The 19,647-nt window shown below is 39.8% G+C and overlaps 1 protein-coding gene and 1 long non-coding RNA gene across 3 annotated transcripts; one reads left to right on the forward strand and one right to left on the reverse strand.

Moving 5' to 3' along the window:
* Positions 1–1,201: 1,201 nt before the first annotated feature.
* LOC141791177 (uncharacterized) lies at positions 1,202–19,332 on the reverse strand. Of its 2 annotated transcripts, none has more exons than XR_012598307.1 (5): positions 19,275–19,332; positions 18,275–18,374; positions 14,448–14,547; positions 12,787–12,907; positions 1,202–1,273 (listed from the first exon to the last, which is right to left on the reverse strand). It is a non-coding gene; the product is annotated as an uncharacterized LOC141791177 (long non-coding RNA). The 2 variants fall into 2 exon arrangements; XR_012598303.1 differs by lacking the exon at positions 1,202–1,273 and adding an exon at positions 8,663–8,859.
* Positions 6,651–14,679, forward strand: cyp24a1 (cytochrome P450, family 24, subfamily A, polypeptide 1). Its single transcript, XM_074671312.1, has 12 exons — positions 6,651–6,908; positions 7,059–7,249; positions 7,381–7,474; positions 7,557–7,650; positions 8,025–8,116; positions 8,411–8,522; positions 9,977–10,122; positions 10,798–10,964; positions 12,381–12,459; positions 12,714–12,911; positions 13,243–13,354; positions 14,469–14,679. The coding sequence occupies exons 1-11, from the start codon at positions 6,651–6,653 to the stop codon at positions 13,351–13,353; spliced, it is 1,542 nt and encodes a 513-aa protein (XP_074527413.1). The 3' UTR covers position 13,354; positions 14,469–14,679.
* Positions 19,333–19,647: the final 315 nt, after the last annotated feature.

The following is a 19,647-nucleotide window of genomic DNA, read 5'->3' on the forward strand; positions in this document are numbered from 1 at the left end:
AGATGACTTCATTAGATTTGAAAGAGTTATGCCTCACAACCATATGGAGAACCCACATTACCTCTGCTTTTTGGGTCTCCGGCAGTGAAACAAAACTTTTTAGAGCCAACCGAGAGGTGGCGTCGGAGCCAACGTAAATTGTGTTGCTGGAATCAACCCAGGGATTAGCCTTGTCCCGCGAGCTACTGCCACATACCACTGGTGTTTTTCTGCCTTCAAGTGTGACACGACGGTTTTGACATCCATAGTCCCCAGGGAAAACAGGGTTTTTTTGCATAATTTGCACATGGCGTTGTTGCCATTTTCAGCAGGAGCCAACCAAATAAATAAATAAATCCTCGTCCATCCATTTTGGGTTGAATTTACATTTCCCTATGTCAGCATCCTTCCCTTTGACAACCGCAAATGGCATTACTCACGCAGACCGATGCTGACGGTATGTCGCTTATATCACTGATGTCGGCGTCATACCGTATAACATGTATTAATCACTAACTCTCCTATTTACTGAAATTTAATTGGTGAATCAAATTGCAACAAACACACACCACACATGTCATCGGCATTAAATGCACCATCCAGAAATGTAATACTGACAGCAAAATTACCGTAAATAAGACAATTTAGGACCTTTATTACCCGGATTTTAATTTAAGACATTTTAAGACTTTTTAAGGACCCACGGGAACCCTGGCTTATAAATGACTATATATAATGCTATCTGGAAAGAGTTTATAAGTTAAAGAGTTCAGATGTGTCTGAAATGTTTCCTCTAAATTTAAAGAATTTTCACTGATGTGATCAGTTGTGCAAACAATCATCCCACACTCAACATGTTTTACCGTTTTGAGAGCACCAACAAATCAGATGTGCTCTTTGTTTTTCCATTCTTTCAGTGTGAACACACTTAAACACAGAAGCATGCACTGTTGAAAGTGTTGCACAGGCTGCATCACACCTCACTGTGCAATGTTTAGTAATTAACAGCATGTAGAAAAACAGTCTTGGTAAAAATGGAATCTAATATTTATGTTTAAAATCAGAGAAAATCACCTCGATATGAACTCCCTTTCAATTTCAAAGAAATTCATTTTCTTACACTAAAAAGAAGAAATGTATGGTTACTGTGCACAAAATAAAATAAAGATAAATAAGTAAAAATGATTTATTGGATATTTTGATGGTTAAAAAAAAGACAAATTGTGGATCCTACTCATGCATCGCAGAAGCTTCTTGTCCTCAAACGCCATCGCCACTTTCCAGCCAGGAGATCCTAGAATATATAATTTATGTTAAGCTTCTCAAGCCCTTGACTTAAAATGCTAACAAGTTCTAATAATGGTAAGTCCATTCTTTTTAAACATAAACACCATTTATTTTTCTCTTCTTCATCAGTGTTTGCAGTATACACACCACATGAAAGCCAACACTCAATATAACAAAACGAGGCCATCTTTTTAGATTGACTGGATTGATTTTTCATTTATAAAGCTCCTGATTAACCTACTTTTTGTTGCGTAACTCTCTCAGTATGACGTTACCTAATGGGTTTATATCTCTAATCAGAGACTATCTGCAGGTCCACTCAACATTCTATCAGCTTTCAAAGCTGTTGAAGATATAATCAATTACCAAAAGACCAGTCAGAGTTTCTACGTGTCATCTTGATTTTTCACTCTGTAAAAATCCTTGTAAATCGAGGAGTTCTCCCAGATCAGCATTTCTCTGTTGTCTAATAAAAGTCAATGTCTTTGTTACCCCTAGGTTGGATTTCTGCAAACCCTGCTATAAGGCTATTCCAGTAATCCCCTAAGGAGTCTTTATTTATCTAAGAATAATCCAGAAAGCTCTAAATGGCCAGGCACCATCAGATCTTCTAGAGTAATGGTAATCAGCTTCAATCCCACCATTATTATTGGTATCACCTTCGAGTTTCATGATCTGTTTAATTTTTTCAACTTTTCCATCCCTGCTGGGTTGGTTTTGGTTGTATCAGTCCGTCTCTTTCTTTCCTTTTGTCACACCCACTTTCACACTCTAATGCAGCAGCAGCAGCAAGAGTTGATTCAACAACCAGTGTAACAGGGGCTGAAGCCTCTGTACATGAGGGGCCTGGTCCTAAAACTGGAGGTACCAAACAGTCAACAGAAATCAGAATGGTACTTTTTCAGTCTTGGGCAAAAAGGACAGAAACCTGGAAGCTTCTTTTTGGTCCATCTGTGAACTTGCAAGCAAAACCACTGAGGGGATGTTTTGGGTGCTTGTTGAAAGACCCTTTGGCATCTTGTAAACTTTGCACAAAAAGTAAGGAAATCTGTGAATGGAAGATTACTTCTTATTATTGTAACAATGCTTCATGGCAGTTAATCTTTTACTTCTGCAAAGTCTGTTTAAATGGAGCCACATTTGTGATGAACATGCATTTACAGGATGAGCAGCAGAGTTGGGTATGTGGGTTGCGCCCATAAAAGATTTGCCGAATCTTCTCTGCTGATGCCAAACAGCTTATTCTGTTTCCCTAACCCAGCACCACTGCTGCCAACTCCTTCCACTGATGGTAAAGCATCTTTAAAATACGTAAGCCTGCTGCCACCGGGGAAGGGCTGAATGCTGCTGATGCTGCTTGAATGACTAGAGGTGGGAATCTAAAACTGGTTCCAGCTAAGAAAAGATTAAAAATAGCTCAATCTGTCAATATCATTACCTTTTATACAACAAAGAAAACATAGCACTGGCTTGATGCTAACATAGGAAATCACATTTATATGCTAGTAGTTAGCATACATTGATATAGCTTGGGTTTTAAAACAGAATTTCAACCATCATCACAGAAACATATCAAAAATTCTCTTTGTTCACAATACTGGAAACTCCAAATGTCAAAATAGTCACAGGAAAATAAAAGATACGTTACTGCATGCTTGTGGCTGATTTCATAACTATGGAAAGGTTCCAAACAGCTTAAAGCATTGCTATAACCACCTGAGACATTAGAGCCGCGTTTCCACCAATCAGTCCAGGTCGGTTCAGTACGGTTTGGTACAGCTAAGCCTGATCCCATTTGCGTTTCCACAGCAAATCTGTGCCCTCTCATGGTAGGCGGCATGTAAGCCGGATGCCTAAAGCCGCAGCTGTTAAACAATAGTGTGACGCCGTAGCAGCGCGACACAGTTTACCCCGCTAATAAATCCAACAAAGAAGAAAAACGCAATACAGTAAACAAAAAGCATGGATGAAGACATGCAGCATTTCGTCCTCTCTGTGATTGGCATGTAGCTCTTTGATACAAAGATCAATCAAGCTTTGTTTCAGAGAAGTCTGTGTGCCGCCAGGAGAAATGCAGCCACTGTAGCTGTAAGTGACGATTCTTTTGACCAATCAACGGTCTGCAGTGTTGTCGCTCCACCTTCCGAGAGCTGATTGGTTCAGTCTGGCACCCATACCAAAGGGTCCCAAAAAGTGGGACGGCTTGTCTCGGTTATTTGGGGATCTGATCACAGAAAACCTGTTAAGCTACATTTTCTACAGGGAAAATTCGCAGGAGCTGAAGAGGGAATCAATTCGGATCAGTGAACAGTATCGACAAGGGCATTGGTATCAGTAAAATCTTATCAATACCCATCCCAATAAATGAACATTTGAATGTTCTTTTTTGTTTTCTTAAAAGTCAGAACAATATTTTTCTTAGATAAATCATGACAGAGATTTGTGATCTCAATTCTGAGCATTAAAAAACTACCACCAGTGCTGACAGTCAGATGCTTGATGTTTGTTGAATGGATAAATTATTGATATGTCTTGTTTCTTCTGACATCAATCATCTAATCCAGAGGTTTTCAAACTTTTTCAAACCATGGACCTCTTTCCAAGTTGGACCCCCTCGCTATCATAACAATGATTTGCTTCATATCAATACTTTGTATCCATGTACTATGTGGTATTTTGCAATGACAGAATTAGGCTACATTTATACTGGACAGAGTACGTGGAAAAGATAGCTGATTTTAAAAGTGCAAGAGATCCCAGTTTGTTAATACGCTTTTTTAATGATAAAGTACACTTTAACGATTGTTTTGACCCCCTAGCTGTGGTTTGCAGACCCCTCTGGGTCCTGGAACCCAACTTTGAGAAACACTCTAATCCACCAATCAAGAGGTAATGGCAGAATGAGATGTTTGGCACTGGCAGGGAAGATTCGGCAAAATTTCATGGGTTGCAACACACAAATTCAGCTCTGCTGTTCCTGAAAAAGTGGCTCCATTTAAAAGAGAAATAAAAGACTGTCCCAATGATACACAATTCATTGTGAAACACAAATTCCCTTATTTTTCTCCCTGAGATTACCGTAGTTTACAGATGAGAGTGGAAAATGGCTCGTAAATCTCTTAGAGGGGAAATGAAGGTAGCTGTTTCGGTCCTAGACTGTATAGCTGCGTTTACACCAAGCAGTCCGGGTCGGTTCGTCTCGGTACGGTGCGCTTTTAGCGGTGTTTCCACAGACTCATCCCAGGACGGATCCCTAAAAACCGAGACAAGCCGTCCCACTTTTTTGGGACCCTTTCGTATGGGTGCCAGACTGAACCGATCCGCTCTCGGGAGGTGGAGCAACACACTGCAGACGGTTGATTAGTCAAAAGAATCGTCACTCACAGCGGCTGCATTTCTCCTGGCGGCTCACAGACTTCTCTGAAACGAAGCTTGATTGCACTTTGTAACAGAGAGTTACATGAAAATCACAGAGAGGACGAAATGCTGCATGTCTTCCATCCGTGCTCTTTGTTTACTGTGTCGCGTTTTCTTCTTTGTTGGATTTAATCGCGGGGTAAGCTGCTACGGCGTCGCGCTATTGTTTACCAGCTGTGGCTTCCGGCACGCGGCTTACACGCCGCCCACCACAGTTTGCTGTGGAAACGCAAACGGGATGAGACTCTACTGTCCCAAACCGTCCCAAACCGTACTGAACCGACCCGTACTGCTTGGTGGAAACGCAGCTTATGTTGGAAGAGGTATTTATTCTATCATTGAACTCACCTAGGTACAAAAAAAAAAGTGTTTAAAGTAGGGATGTCCCGATCCGATCACGTGATCGGGATCAGATCGGGGCATTTTTTAAACGATCGGAGATGGGGGGAGACAGAATCGGAAAAAGCCTGGGGCCTTAGTTCTTGTTTTTAATGTTAAAAATTTGTTTAAAATGTGTATAATAGATCATCATTCATTTTAGAATGTAACTTTATTTGTCATTATAACAAGTACAACGATATTGCAAACAAGAAATTGCAACCTTATTGTCACGCACATACAAGGTTATCTTGTGGTGCACCACTGAGGAGCTTTATTTTTAATTTGTTGATCCAATGCTGCACTAAGTGGAGAAAAAAAGCTATATCCATGTTGGCTAGAATGATACCTTCATTTAAATCACATAAAAAAACTCGAAGGACAACTTTTAGGAGTTTTTTTCTTTTCTTTTTTCCTAATGCATTGCTGAAAGATCAGATCGGGAAATACCGGGATCGGCAGATACTCAAAATTTAAAAAATCGGAATCGGATCGGGATAAAAAAAAAGGTGATCGGGACATCCCTAGTTTAAAGGAAATATAGACAGCCTTTTCTAAGTGATACAAGATGAGTGACTGTACTAGCTACCAACTTTAACTGTCTAAAAATCAATAAATGTGATGCTTGTGTTGAGTTTTTACTGCGTTGTTTCCTTGGAGGTAAGCAGAGACGTTGCTGTAGGTGTGTGTTACACCTGAGGAAGCTCTTACTCCTCAATATGCTGCACACATGAGTCACAGTTGTTCTGATGCCACCTGAGAGTGTGTGAATGAACAGTTTTACTGGGTAACAACATGGGGGCCCCTGTGCTGGTTATTTGAGTCACGGGCTAGGGTGGGAGGTGTGTGTGTGTGTGTGTGCAGTTGGAAGCATGAGAGGAGGGAGAGTGAAATCCATGCAGGATTTCTCTGCAGGTAAACCCAACAAGTCATCTCAAGAAAAGTCTTACTGAAAACAGATACATTAAGATAATTAAATGGTAGATTTTAGTGATTGAGGTTTTTAAATAATCATTTTCATGGACTAAAAGAAAATGTTGATTTGGACTGAAATTGAGCATTAATGTGACAAATATTAAACCGGAGAACTACCAGTTACCCCCCTTCACCCCTCTAAAGAGAACACACACTCCAAAACACGAACAAAGCAAACACACACACGCAACCTGCAATCGGTCAAATATTTGCCCACGGTGCAGAAGTGTGACAGTAGTATTTGCTTTGCCAAAGTTTCGGTTCTTCTCGTCGCGGGTCACTCTGAAACGAACCGCGTCACCTCCGATGTGGCCCATGTTTATTTATAAAGCGGAGGGGGGGGGGAGTGGGGGCACTTCCTCCGACTTGCTGGGGTCATGCGATCCTCCCAACGTGCATCCGTAAATGAATAGTAGGCTCGACGGCCACACCATACGGGACCGGCCCCTGATTGGTTCGGTGCAGGCAGGAATAAACACTCTCAGGGTATATATAATGGCGTGAAGGTGTGACACTTCCAAGAAACTCCCAAGATAATAAAGAGGAGCAGCTGGGTGACACAACATCAATCCGTGTTTTTTTTTTTAATAATAAAATAATATTCAGATTTGAGGATGAGGGCGCAGATCCAAAAAGTTCCTCAGATCGTGGAGCTGCTGAAAAAAAAGACTGTGGGGCTGCAGCACTTCAAACCCACATCCTCAGTGTGCGTCCTGGAGGAGAAGGATGCTGTGGAGGCTGTGCGCTGCCCGCACGCTGCCTTCAGAGCGCACAGCCTGGACTCGATCCCGGGACCTACCAACTGGCCCCTGGTGGGCAGTCTGGTTGACATTCTGCGGAAAGGAGGTCTGACGAGGCAGCATGAGGCTCTGGTATGGAAAAACCACCAACACAAGTCGTTTTATTTCTGCATTAAGAATGTTTTTAATGCAAAATCCTGCAACTTAAGTGCGGTTTTTAACATTTTTTGATGTTTTTAATATTTTCTATTTTCCTATTTTTATGTGTCTGTGTTTTTCCAGGTTGATTATCATAAAAAATTCGGTAAGATTTTCCGCCTGAAGCTGGGCTCCTTTAAATCAGTGCACATTGGCGCACCTTGCTTGCTGGAGGCGCTCTACAGAGAGGAGGGAACCTACCCTCAGAGGCTGGAGATCAAACCCTGGACAGCGTACAGAGACATGAGAGACGAGGCGTACGGACTCCTCATCCTGTAAGCACGCTAGCTGTCCCATTCCTCCTGTGTTTTGACGGAAAATGCGCAAAACTCGCCAAGACTGAAATCCGAGGCTGTAAAAGTTTTCATTGAGCGCGCTCTGATCCAGCCTGTGTGTGTGTTTGCAGGGAGGGAGAGGACTGGCAGAGGGTGAGGAGCGCTTTTCAGCATAAACTCATGAAGCCCACAGAGGTTGTGAAGCTGGATCGCAAAATAAACCAGGTAAGCCTCATTTCACAGTCTTTAAATCAGCATTTTCTCCCATTTATGATGGATTTCTCACTGAGTTTTTCTGTGGATGTAGGTTTTGGTGGACTTTATTGACAGAGTTGGAAAAATAACCCTTGATGGAAAGATTGAGGACTTGTACTTCGAGTTGAATAAATGGTCGTTTGAGAGTAAGTTCAACTGCTTTCCTTCTCCTTCAGCATGCTTATACTCCATTTATTCATTAGATATCATGCAGTGATCATGCAGAAATCATCTTAATCTTTAAGTTTGGGTCTTAAATCTGTGTAATAAAAGAAAATGTTTCAGTATTTTTACTTGTGAGAAGACTCAAATTTGCTTTAAATGCATCAACCAGCTTATTTCCTCTATGTGTGACCCTAAATTAAGTCCGAATTGGACAGTCTGGTGTCAAAAGCCATGTCATTTGTGTGCCAGTTTTGTTTAAAACATATCATTGTATTAACTTTGAAATATCTACAAGTGGAAAATACAAAGATGACTCGAACTGAACTTTTATTCTGTGACTTTCTGTATCGTTCAGCCATCTGTCTCATCCTCTACGACAAGCGATTTGGTCTGCTGCAGGAAAAAGTCAACGAGGAAGCCATGAACTTCATCACAGCCGTGAAGACAGTGAGTCCCTCCTGTTATTCTGCTCAGATCTGCCCCGAGAAAGTGTGAGAGTTTTCAGAAAGTGATCACAGTTCATGGGGTTCATCAGTGTCACTCTGACACTCTCACTGTATTTACTAGGCCAAACCAATATCATCCACACACAGTCAGGACAAGATAAGTGGAGACCTCACAAAGGTCTCACAGGGCAGCGGGTGCAAGAAGAAAACTGTGACGAAGATTGCATCAAAGATGTTCAACAAAGAGGTGATAACGATGAGTTTTTGATCATCCCTCTTTGTCTTTCCTCTGCAGATGATGAGCACGTTTGGCATGATGATGGTCACACCGGTGAAGATGCACAAGAACTTCAACACCAAAACATGGCGGGACCACACTGCAGCATGGGACCGCATTTTCAGCACAGGTACAAAGACAAACACACATTTATTCTACGGTACACAAAGCTCTGGTTCAGTGTGTCTCCTCCTCTGCGTGACGTTTGGACCAGTTTGAGCTCAGTTCCAGTCAGAGAGGAGATAGAGGAGATAAAGAGGGAGGGTGGGTTTGAACTGGGTGCCTCTGTTTTTTCTCTGAGTGTGTGTGTGTGTGTGTACTTGGCACTCGGGGCAAGTGGCGCCAGAGTTGTAGTAAACCGCATGACCTAAGAGTGAGAACTCTGCCAAATATTTGTAGTAGGCTGGAGGTTGAGGGGAGGAAGACGATGATGCTGGTTGGGTTGTTTGAATACTACCCGTTACAACCTGTCGACAAACACACAAATCAACACAGTATTCAAGCCGCACGAGGATAGGTGATTGAGGATGCTTTTTGATAAGTTCATTTGTTGCTTTAAATGCGTATCACATCAACACTCCTCAGGTCACAACTCGTATCAACAGTCAGGGATCAAACGAGTGCATCTGGAGAAGCTGTACGGAAATAGTCTCACACTCTTATATAGACTCATGACTATCATATAGATGTCAAGTGAGGGCATTTGGGCATCAGACCAACAAATTTAGAAACACAAACTTACTTTAACATATTGTATCACCAGCATCTAGTGCTAATGGCCTGCTACATAAATGGCACAGGAGGTATTTGAAATACAAACACAAGTGCATACTGCAGGGAATATAAAAACAAAAAGTGCCCTCAAAATGATTCCTACCTGCTTCAGAACACTAAAAAAACGGACATTAATCGAAGCATATCGGCGGAAATTGAGCAAATTTCTTAACGGTTGACTGAAATTATTCATGTAACATCCAAAACAATGTAATATGACACTGAAAGTCAACAATAAACTTATTTATAAGGAATTTACCGTCAAATCTTTTCAAAACTTCATTTTGATGCCATGGGAAACTATGGTTTGATTTTGGCACCCCCTGTGGACAGATCAGGATGGTGCACTTGTTTGTGGACCTTTTTCTGAATATATTTATGTTTTTTTTTTAGTTTAATAGATAGGAAAGGTGAGACGGACAGAAATGTTGAGAGGGATTTGAGGAGTCAATCATCAAATGTTGTCGAGGACTGTAGCAGCCGTACATGGGGCGCCTGTTTTACCACCTAATATCCCAGATTACATCTGACTTTATTTTAAATGTCTAATCTAAAATTTAAACTTAGTTGTTGGAGATTCAAAAAAGAAACCTCTGAATTGAATACTTGCTGTTACTCCATAAACAGCTTACCAGCTGCAAAATCATATGTAATACGATATGACCAACCTTACCCCTGACGGTCTTGCTAGTTGTTGAGGCGTTCATGTAACTCTTGGTCTTAACCAGCCAAAAGACACAGACACCTAACAGAAACATGCTGACTCCATTGGCATTCCTTGTACACATACTCTGCCTTGTGTTTACACAGCCAAAGTCTACATCGACAAGAAGCTGAAGAGGAACGCCGTCACAGCCCCTGATGACTTAATCGGCGACATCTTACGCAACAGCTGTCTCTCCAAGAAGGAGCTGTACGCTGCCATCACGGAGCTGCAGATCGGAGGAGTGGAGACGGTATGAGACACTGCAGAGATATCTGCTCCTTAAAAACCAAAACAGGAAATTTTACAGTAACAGATTTTAGGTTTTGTTCGGACTAGTTTTTGGTCAGAAGGTTGAGTTGACGCTTGTTGTTAGAATATCTCTGGGTGATGATGTAGCTGCAACCTCGGCCTAATATTTTATTATTTATTCCTTCAGTGGTTTTGTAGAGAAGCAATAAAGCACATGATGTTTCAAGTCTGAGAGTAAGGCTAGCTGTTTTCCTAAGTGTTTATGCTAACAAATGATGTGTCTATTGATTATCACTTGTTCTATCACAGTTAAAACTATAAATAAGATATGAAATCATCCATATCTGAACAGCGCCAACACATGGCTAAAAGCACATGCTAACTTTTAAATGTTTTACCTCTGGCCCATTTCCCCTCGAGTAGTGAACAGGGAAGACAGCCTCTAGTGCAAACAGCTGCTGTAGTTACAGTGCTTCAAAGCAGAACATGAATGTGGTGTAGATGTAACTGAGGAGCCTTTCAGGAACCTCAAACATTCCTTAGCTCCTTTCAGGACCCCACTGAGGAATGCACTTAAAGTAGCTGCCCGAGTAAGTGACATCCCCTCTCTGACTCCTTTCTCCCCTCCTTCTCCCCCCTCTTTCGCTCTCTGGCGCGCTGTGTTTATGTTTCTCAGACTGCCAACAGTATGCTGTGGGCTATTTTCAACCTGTCACGTAACCCTGGAGCCCAGAGGAAGTTACTGCAGGAGATTAAAGAGGTGGTGCCTGCCGGCCAGGACCCGTGTGGAGAGCACATCAAGAGCATGCCCTACCTCAAAGCCTGCCTCAAGGAGTCTATGAGGTACAGTAACACAAGGTCATGGACGATGAATGAGCTACACAAAAACAGGCTGTAAACAGACTTTTATACCCTGAGTCCCCTGGTAAAAGCTGGTGACATGTTAAATTCCTTTTGGTTCCAGTAGTAACCAATTCGCTGGAATTTTGCTAATGCTAAGCTATCAGACTTTTACTGTTGCTACATTGATGCTTGAGGCCTTAAAAAACATAGCTGACCTATTTACAAGCTCATGGGAAAGTGTATTACAGGTCAATTTTCCAATGCAGTTGAAAGCAGCTTGCAGTTGAAATATCTGACCTGAGAGTCTAAGATCGTTAGCGATATGCAGCTAGCTTACCGATAAAGACCATTTTAAAAGAAAACAGCTTTATTTATACATGTCAGGCCATACTATAATATGCAATGCTGAATCTCATATAAAATTTAGTTAAAATAATATATGACAAAAATTGAACAAGCTAGCAATAATGAGGGCAAATGCCACAATGACGCGGCTAGCTAACAACTTAACAATCTTGACGTTTATCACACGGAAAAACTATCAGTCCCAATTTCCATGAAAGAATATAATATTTGTAGGCAACATACAAAGTTAAGCAACTGGAATTAACTGATGTGAAAGCAAACAAATAGACAGTAAGCTGCTAGCATGAGCTAAGCCCCCTTACTGTGATGAATATTAGCCTAAATGAAATTTCAGCCAGGTGAATTATGATTAAAACTTATCCTTAGTACTGTTGTCATGACTTTAGGAAGGAGGTTTTTTAATATCAGCCTGTAGATAACTTTATTTAAGATGTTGGTTGTTGGGAATTTAACATGGGAGTCTATGGTGATTGACTCACTATTGGAATCAGCCTCAAGTGGCCACCCAAAGAACTGCAGCTTTTGGCACTAAATCCACCTGGAATGCATTGACATGTAATGTTACATGATATAATACCACAAAGTCTACCAACAAAGACCAGTTAATTTTATAACAAACCCCCAGTTATGAAACAAAACCAACGGCCTCAGTTATTTCCCAGTTACCACAGTGATTAAGAGCCAAAACTCCCACACTCGACTGGCTTGAAAATAAGCTCCATGAGATAAAGAGGTATGACCAGTAACAACCAGTGATCCCAGCTTAAAATTACCTCCTGGTCACGTTCAGATTACTTCCTGACCCATATATGGTCCACTCTCCCCTGTCTTCTCATGTAGTCACAAGTTTTCTAACTTGTTATTTGAGGCTTTTGCCATAACTACCTCACCCAGGGAATGTAAATGACTGGAGATTATATCTCTCCTTATCTCAGACTGGGAAAAACACAGGAGTTTGGTTAGCTACAGTTAAAGAGCTTAGACATGTGTGTCATGCTACACTATAGCTTCTTTGAGACCGCAGTCGCATAACTATCTTATTTCTTACAGGGTATCACCGTCAGTCCCATTCACCAGCAGGACCCTGGACAAAGACACTGTGTTGGGAGATTATGCCATTCCCAAAGGAGTAAGTGGCTTAGTTCTCATTGCTATTTATCTGACATGAGCAGATTACTGTATTCATTTACATTTGACGAACGTCTGAAAGACGCATGTTAGAAAACAGGTTCATGTAACCTGCAGTCTAAATGGAGCAACTGTTGAACGCATGTAGAGCAACGCAAACTGCATTGAGGGATGAGACTTAGAAAAGTCAAGCAGTATTTGGCCCTTCTCTGAACTGAAAAACTCATAAATATTATTGTTTTCACCCTTTTACAGACAGTTCTGATGATAAACAGCCACGCACTGGGCTCAAATGAGGAGTACTTTGACGATGGAAAGCAGTTCAAACCTGAGCGCTGGCTGCGGGAGAACCTCACCATCAACCCCTTCGCCCATCTTCCGTTCGGTATCGGAAAGCGAATGTGCATCGGGCGGCGGCTGGCGGAGCTACAGCTGCAGTTGGCGATGTGCTGGGTAAGAGTGGACAAGAGCAAATCATCATCATCACTCATATACTATCATTGTTTTTTTGAGAAGAATAGAATACAATAGAATATTTTTTATTGATCCCTCATGGGGGAAATTTTCTTGTCACAGCAGCTCACAAAGTGCAAAAATTCAATAATAGCAATAAAAATGAATAATAAGAAAAGTAGAATAATGTTACAATTTACACAAGGAACAAAATAAGTATCAGGATCAGCTGAACAATGAACCATGAGCACTGAGATGATGTGTTGTATTATTTTTTCTGCCTTGTGTCCCTCTTGGCTGTTTTATTAATCTCTGCTTTCATCTGTTACAGTTGGTCAGAGACTATGAGATTGTGGCGACAGACAATGAGCCTCTCGACGTGATCCACTCAGGTCTTTTGGTCCCCAAACGAGAACTTCCTGTTGCTTTCATCAAGAGATAAGGTGAGAAGAACATTTGATCTCTTGCTCATGTTTTCTTTTTTCAGAAACAAAAGCCTGAGGAGAAGGTTGAGTTGCATGTTGTTTGGGTTTATACAATATAACACTTAAGCTAGGAAATTAGTTCAGAAAAAAGCCTGAAAAGGGTTTAAGAAAAATTCAAATGGTAAAAAAAAAATCCCCCAGCATCTTAAAAAGCCAAGTCATTTTTGCTCGGCTAGTTTTAACTCAAGCCAAACAGAGTTGTAGAAACAACTTCTTTGCCCTCAGGAGAATCAAGAGACTGATCACAGCACTCTGGAAGTCTTGACTATTATACTCATTTTAGTTTTCAGTCATAACGTTTATCAGTGACAAGAGAACTAGAAAGCAGCCTAACTTTTTACTAACTTTTGAGTAGGGATGGGTGAGTACCGACACCAGCCTTATTTCATGGTATGGGTACTCGTAAAGGCTGCCGATGCAGCAGCTGATATTCAAAGTGAAAAAAATCTTGCGCTGAGAAAGTCCTCCTCACCAGTAGTTGGCGCTTCATTGCCATGGTTTGACAACAGCAAATGTGTGCAAGGTCCTGCTCAGAAAATATGAATGAACCAGAATATAGAACAGTTAAACTGTTTTATTTTGCACTTCGATTTATTTGAATAGATACTAAAACTCTGAAAATTTTTAGATTTTTTCTTCTATTTTTTGGCACTTTTTAATTCATTAAAAAATATCTATAAATTCAAAGAATTTTTTGTGTTTTATTTCAAACTTAACAGCAGAGTGACTGTTCCGTCTTTGTTAGAAATTATCTGTCATGGTTAATTGAAATTATATGTATCAAAAGACCAAATGATATCGGTACCCGGTATCAGTGAGTACTCAAGAGGGAGTACTCATTCTAGTATCCGTCTGAAAAAAAAAAAAAAAGTGATATCATCCATCCCTACTTTTGAGAATTATTTTCGATAACCTTCACCTTGAATCATTGTTTACTAACAAAGACACTGACTTCTATCATCTTAAGCTACTTTAAGATGTCATAGTGAGTCAACAAAGCCTTAACTGTTACTAATAATAATATTAGGCGGTAGTATTCACTTTCTCATACCTTTCTCCTTCTCTCTTTCAGACACCGGTTTCAACTCTTCTGGATGTAGACCCAGAAGACGATGGCCCTGACGGGTCTTGTGACTCCTCATTTTGCTGCTCTGTAAATAGAAATAAGATACACCAATTAGTCCACATGTAATCATGCCATGAATACCTCAGACTTATTGTGAAAGTATGACTTTGGACTGTTGACGTCTGACTGAAATGCAGTCTGTATGTACAAAGTGAATGATGGACCAAGGCAGCTGTCCTCTGATCTTAATCTTACCTATTTGTCATATAGGTTGTGAGATATGTATGTCACGTATGTTTTTGTCATTGTGTATATAAAATGCAGTTAAAATATTTTAATATTGTATTGTTGTACATGTTTTTGTGTAGAGACATATTTTATTCACTGAAATAAACTCAGTCAAACATGTAAAGATGCTGTTTCAGCGTTATTCTTTCAAACTGGAGCACAGCCAAGACTCGGTATTAAAGTCTTAGGGAGCTTTAGAGGTTATACAGTTTAAGTTTTCCTTAGTATTATAAAGCTTATTTAACTAAACTCCGAGTGTATGTCTGTTTCTGTTTCTGTAATCAGATGAATAGAATACAGGATTTTTGTCATTAAAGGCTAATTCTAGATAAGCCGTGCATTTTTACATCAAATAAATTCCAATCCTCTTCAGATGATTTCATTTTGATTGAATGCTTTCAAACAAAGCCGAGCGCTCACACACTTGAGGTTAGCATAATGTATTTCTGTGCAGGAGCTCTCGACCGTGTCGGCTTGTGACCGCTTAAAATAAAGACACAACCACTTGTGACTTGTCACAGGATCTGGCACCTGAAGAAGGCGTTTCCTTCCTCAAAGGGCATTAGCCGTAAAGGGTCTATGTTTTTAAAGGGTCAGATTTTTTTCTTTTCATTCATTCAAACACTTTTTTTCTGCCCCAAATTCAGTAATTTCTGTCCCTCTCTGTTTACTTAAAAACCTGCTTCACTTAAAACATGGTAACTCTGCAAGACGAGCTGAGAATGGTATGGATATTAAATTGTTTACACTGCGAGAAAATGAAACTTATCAAGTGTTTTTGTCTTATTTTTTTAGTTGAAAATGTTTTTTAGACTTAATATGAGCCACATTCACCTGACCAGTCCATGAAAATGTCTTGTTTTAAGTTATTAAAGGACCACAATGAGGTTGGAATCATAAACTTTATATAGAGTGGACACAGTGGCTTCGCCATTTACTATTGTACGGTTTTGAAGCCAAAATACCCCCATCACAGGGGCCGCCATTGCAGCAGTTGTGCAGCCGGAGTCTGCACAGTAGAGGCTGTGAGAGAATCTGGGAGAATCTGAGTGGAGACGGGTGACAAAAATCATAGTTATTTTTTTCTTTCGAGAGTCTAATCACTTCTTGACTCTACCTCCCAACATGTTTTACCATCCCCGAAAAAAAAAACATGAGAACAGCAGCTGTCAATCATCGTTAAACGTGACGTAAAACATTGTACAACTAATGAAAATGAAACTTTTCCGAAAAAAGAGGACTTGAATACAAGTCAGCCAAATGATATCTTCAAATCACCACAACAATCAGATGTGAGAAACATTTCTACGAGATCTATTTTTTTTGTCTAAAGTTTGACCACAGCCTATCAGGAATAACTGGAGCTGGATTTTTTTGACCTATACTGCAGCCAGCCACCGGGGGGAGCAGTTTCTGATGCCCAGCAAGATGACATCCTTTTTTTTTTTTTCACAGTCTATGGTCTGAATTACTTGTAACCATATACTGTAAAAAAAAAAAAATGGATGTCTGCTTGCTTGGCTCGAAGTGGGGTCTCCACAAAAACTGCTCCCCCTGGTGGCTGGCTGCAGTATAGGTTAAAATATTCCGGCTTTCCAGCCATTCCAGATGGACTGTGGTCAAACTTTAAAAAATAAATGCTCCTCGTAGAAATGTTTCTCACGTCCGATTGTTGTGGTGACTTGAAAATACCATTTGGCCACCTTGTATTCAAGTCCTCTTTTTTCAGAGAATTTTCGTTTTTATTAGTTATAGGAGATTAAAAACTAATGGAGGATTGTAAAATATGTCGGGAGGTAGAGTCCGGAAGTGATTAGACTCCCGAAAGAAAAAAAATACATTTTTATTTTTGTCACCAAGCCTCACTCATATTCTCCCAGAATCCCTCATCATCTCTACTGCTCAGACTCTGGCTGCAATTGCTACCAATGGCTGCGTCTATGACGGGGTAATTTTGCTTCAAAATCGTTAAATGATAAATGGCGGGGCCACACTGTCCACTCTATATACACTCTATGGTTGTTACAAGTAAAAAAAAATCTGCCAATAGAACAATTGAATGTGGCACATATCAAGTATAACAAGACATTTTTTTTCTTAGAATAAGACAAAAACACTTCATAAGATTTCAGTTTTTCCCAGTGTATTAACCTACAAGTGAAAACTCATTAACTTTATTGATCATTTTATCTGTAAAAACGAGAAATAAGCAATCAATAAAAGAAGCTGAAGTGTGCCATCAGTAAAACAACAACTCAACTGGCCATACACTGATTTTTCTCAAACCAAAATACTAAGTTTAATCCAAATTTAATCCTTGATTCATAAGCGTTGATGCTTGTGTCTTTCATGATGCATTGCCAACTCATTCATATCATTTGGATACCATGTTATGTAGCTTTAATGTGAATTATCATAGTATACTGAATTAGAAGAGGTCTTTTATTAGTTCCACAGGTTTATATTTAGACAGAAAAAGTAACTGGATGATCAAAATGAAACAGACTCTCAGCAATTGGGGATGAGTCATTTTTTTTCAAAATATTCAAATGTCTAATAACAAATCATCAAATACTCAAATAGTGTTTTTTTTTTTTTTTTTTTTTTGGGGGGGGGGGGGGGGGGGGGGGGGTTGTTGGCCCCTTGGTTGTTGTGGGATATAACTGCCAGATGGTGGTTGCATCATAAAAATATTCTAAATAACTTGAGAAAGTTTCACTGTTAGTGTGTAAAAACAGAGACTTTAGTAGTGCCGAAGAGGTCTTAGTGGAAAGACAAAAAAAATGAACAAAAATGAGGTTAAGTGTAAATATTTCTTGGTAAAGTAGAAGATATCAGTCATATATAATACATAACTAGCCTAAAACAATTTTGCACAGTCATTTAATGGATCTTTTCACCCATTATCTCTGCATCTAAGGTTGGGAAATAATCAATTAACAGGTGAATATTTAGCAGTGACTATAACATATCTCAATGCAACATGGTGCATTTAGACTTCTATCCTGACACCCGCACCATCATGTTCCCTGACACAGAGAGATCAAAATCAAGCACAGCAAGCAGCCGACTTGTCTGTGACTCACTGAAGAGTTTAGGTAGATGTAGCTCAGATGTGTTTATTCCAGCCAAAGTGTTCAACTCTAGTTACTCGCTTTCAGTTTTTTCCAGTGCGCTATGACACTGAGGTCCCAGCTTTACAAGTACAAGAACTTTGCTGTCTTGGTTGATCAAGCAGACAATAAGAAGTTGATTTTTTCACTTGGCTACACTGACTCTCATCCTTCACTGGATACACTGAAAGTAGGCAACAGGTTGCTCTTTTGAAAACAAAGGTGTGCCAATGTGAGAGACGTGAGGCCTAATAGTTTTAAAGTGGCGACAAGCGATAAGTGACGCCCTCAATCAGCTTATCACGCTGCTTGTTCTGACAACGTCTCCTCGACAGTTTCACACCGATTAACACCTTGATTCATGCGACTTTGATGACTCTCACATGACTGCTGTTTGGCCTTAAGACTCACATGTGACCTCAGGTGACATCAGCACGTGAAGCAGTCAGAAGAGGTTAGAAAGGCCCTACAAAGGTCTCCAAGCTTCGGCGGTCAGCTGGAATGATGCAGCCTGTAGGGAAAGAAGAGAAAATCAATGTTGAGATGATTTTTTTTTTCTTTTTTTTCTTTCCTCTCCTTTTTATTATTTGTAAACACTTAACAACAGTCTAATCCAATCAAATCCACTTTATGTACAGAGCAAATCTTTAAAAAGAAGTTCACCAAAGCACTGCACATTGAAATAAAATGAGTGAGAATGAACAGAGCAGCAAATAACTAAAAATAACAACTGGAAAACCATAGAGTAACATACAGTTGGAAAAAAGTAGAAATGCTTCTCAAATTAAAGTAACTGAAATAGCACAAAGAAAGAGACCAAACAGCATCAAAATAGATAAAGGAAAACAGAAAAATGTTCAAAATTTTGATAATGTTCTAAAAAGAAATCTGTTGAGTCCCCTGAGCCAAAATAGTGTGGGATACAAATTCTGAAACCCAGATTTTTGTTGATGAAACCAATTAGGAGAATGGATTGATGCAAAAATAAAAAATAAAATAAATAAATAAAAAGTAACAGTAACAGAGCAGATCAGATGAGGAGTTGTACAATTCTGCCACCTAGTGATCAAGGGGTGCTGGTAAATGTAAGCCAGCTGCAGGCCATTTATATTTATATATATACATATACATATATATATATATATATATATATATATATATATATATATATATATATATATATATATATATATATATATATATATATTCCTTGCAACTGAAAAGGAAAAAAAATTTTTTAAACATTTTGTGAATGAAGGGGCAGATACAATAACACTATTGCCAGGAATCCCAGGAAAACAAAGGAGAGGAGGACCCAGTTGCAGATGAAACAAAATCTTTTATTTTAACTAAACTTAACATTCAAAAACTCAAATAAAAGGAAAAAAGATCAAAGTACTACGAAACTCACAGAAAGAAACCAAGGGGCACAGGAGACACAGGACATGACATACGGAGACAGCTACAATGAACCAACACAGAACAAAGGAAACACAGAGACTTTATACACAGGTGAGTGATCAACACAGGTGTGAAACAAGACACAGGTGAAACACATGAGGAGCAATCAACAAGGAGGGAAACACAAGGAGAACCAAACCAAACACAGGGAAACTGAAGACAGAGACACAGTACATTAAAGACACCAAAACACTGAAGACAACCACAAAAAGACATACACATGACAAGAACCAAATCAAAACCACAAGGAACACAAACTAAGGACAAAAGCAGAAAACACTCAAGAATAACTAAGATTAACACAAGACAATAATCACTAATAT

This window comes from Halichoeres trimaculatus, unplaced genomic scaffold, assembly GCF_033239565.1.
Source record: "Halichoeres trimaculatus isolate MK-OKI-2021-1 unplaced genomic scaffold, fHalTri1.1 fHalTri1_scaffold_1, whole genome shotgun sequence".
Taxonomy (NCBI): domain Eukaryota; kingdom Metazoa; phylum Chordata; class Actinopteri; order Labriformes; family Labridae; genus Halichoeres; species Halichoeres trimaculatus.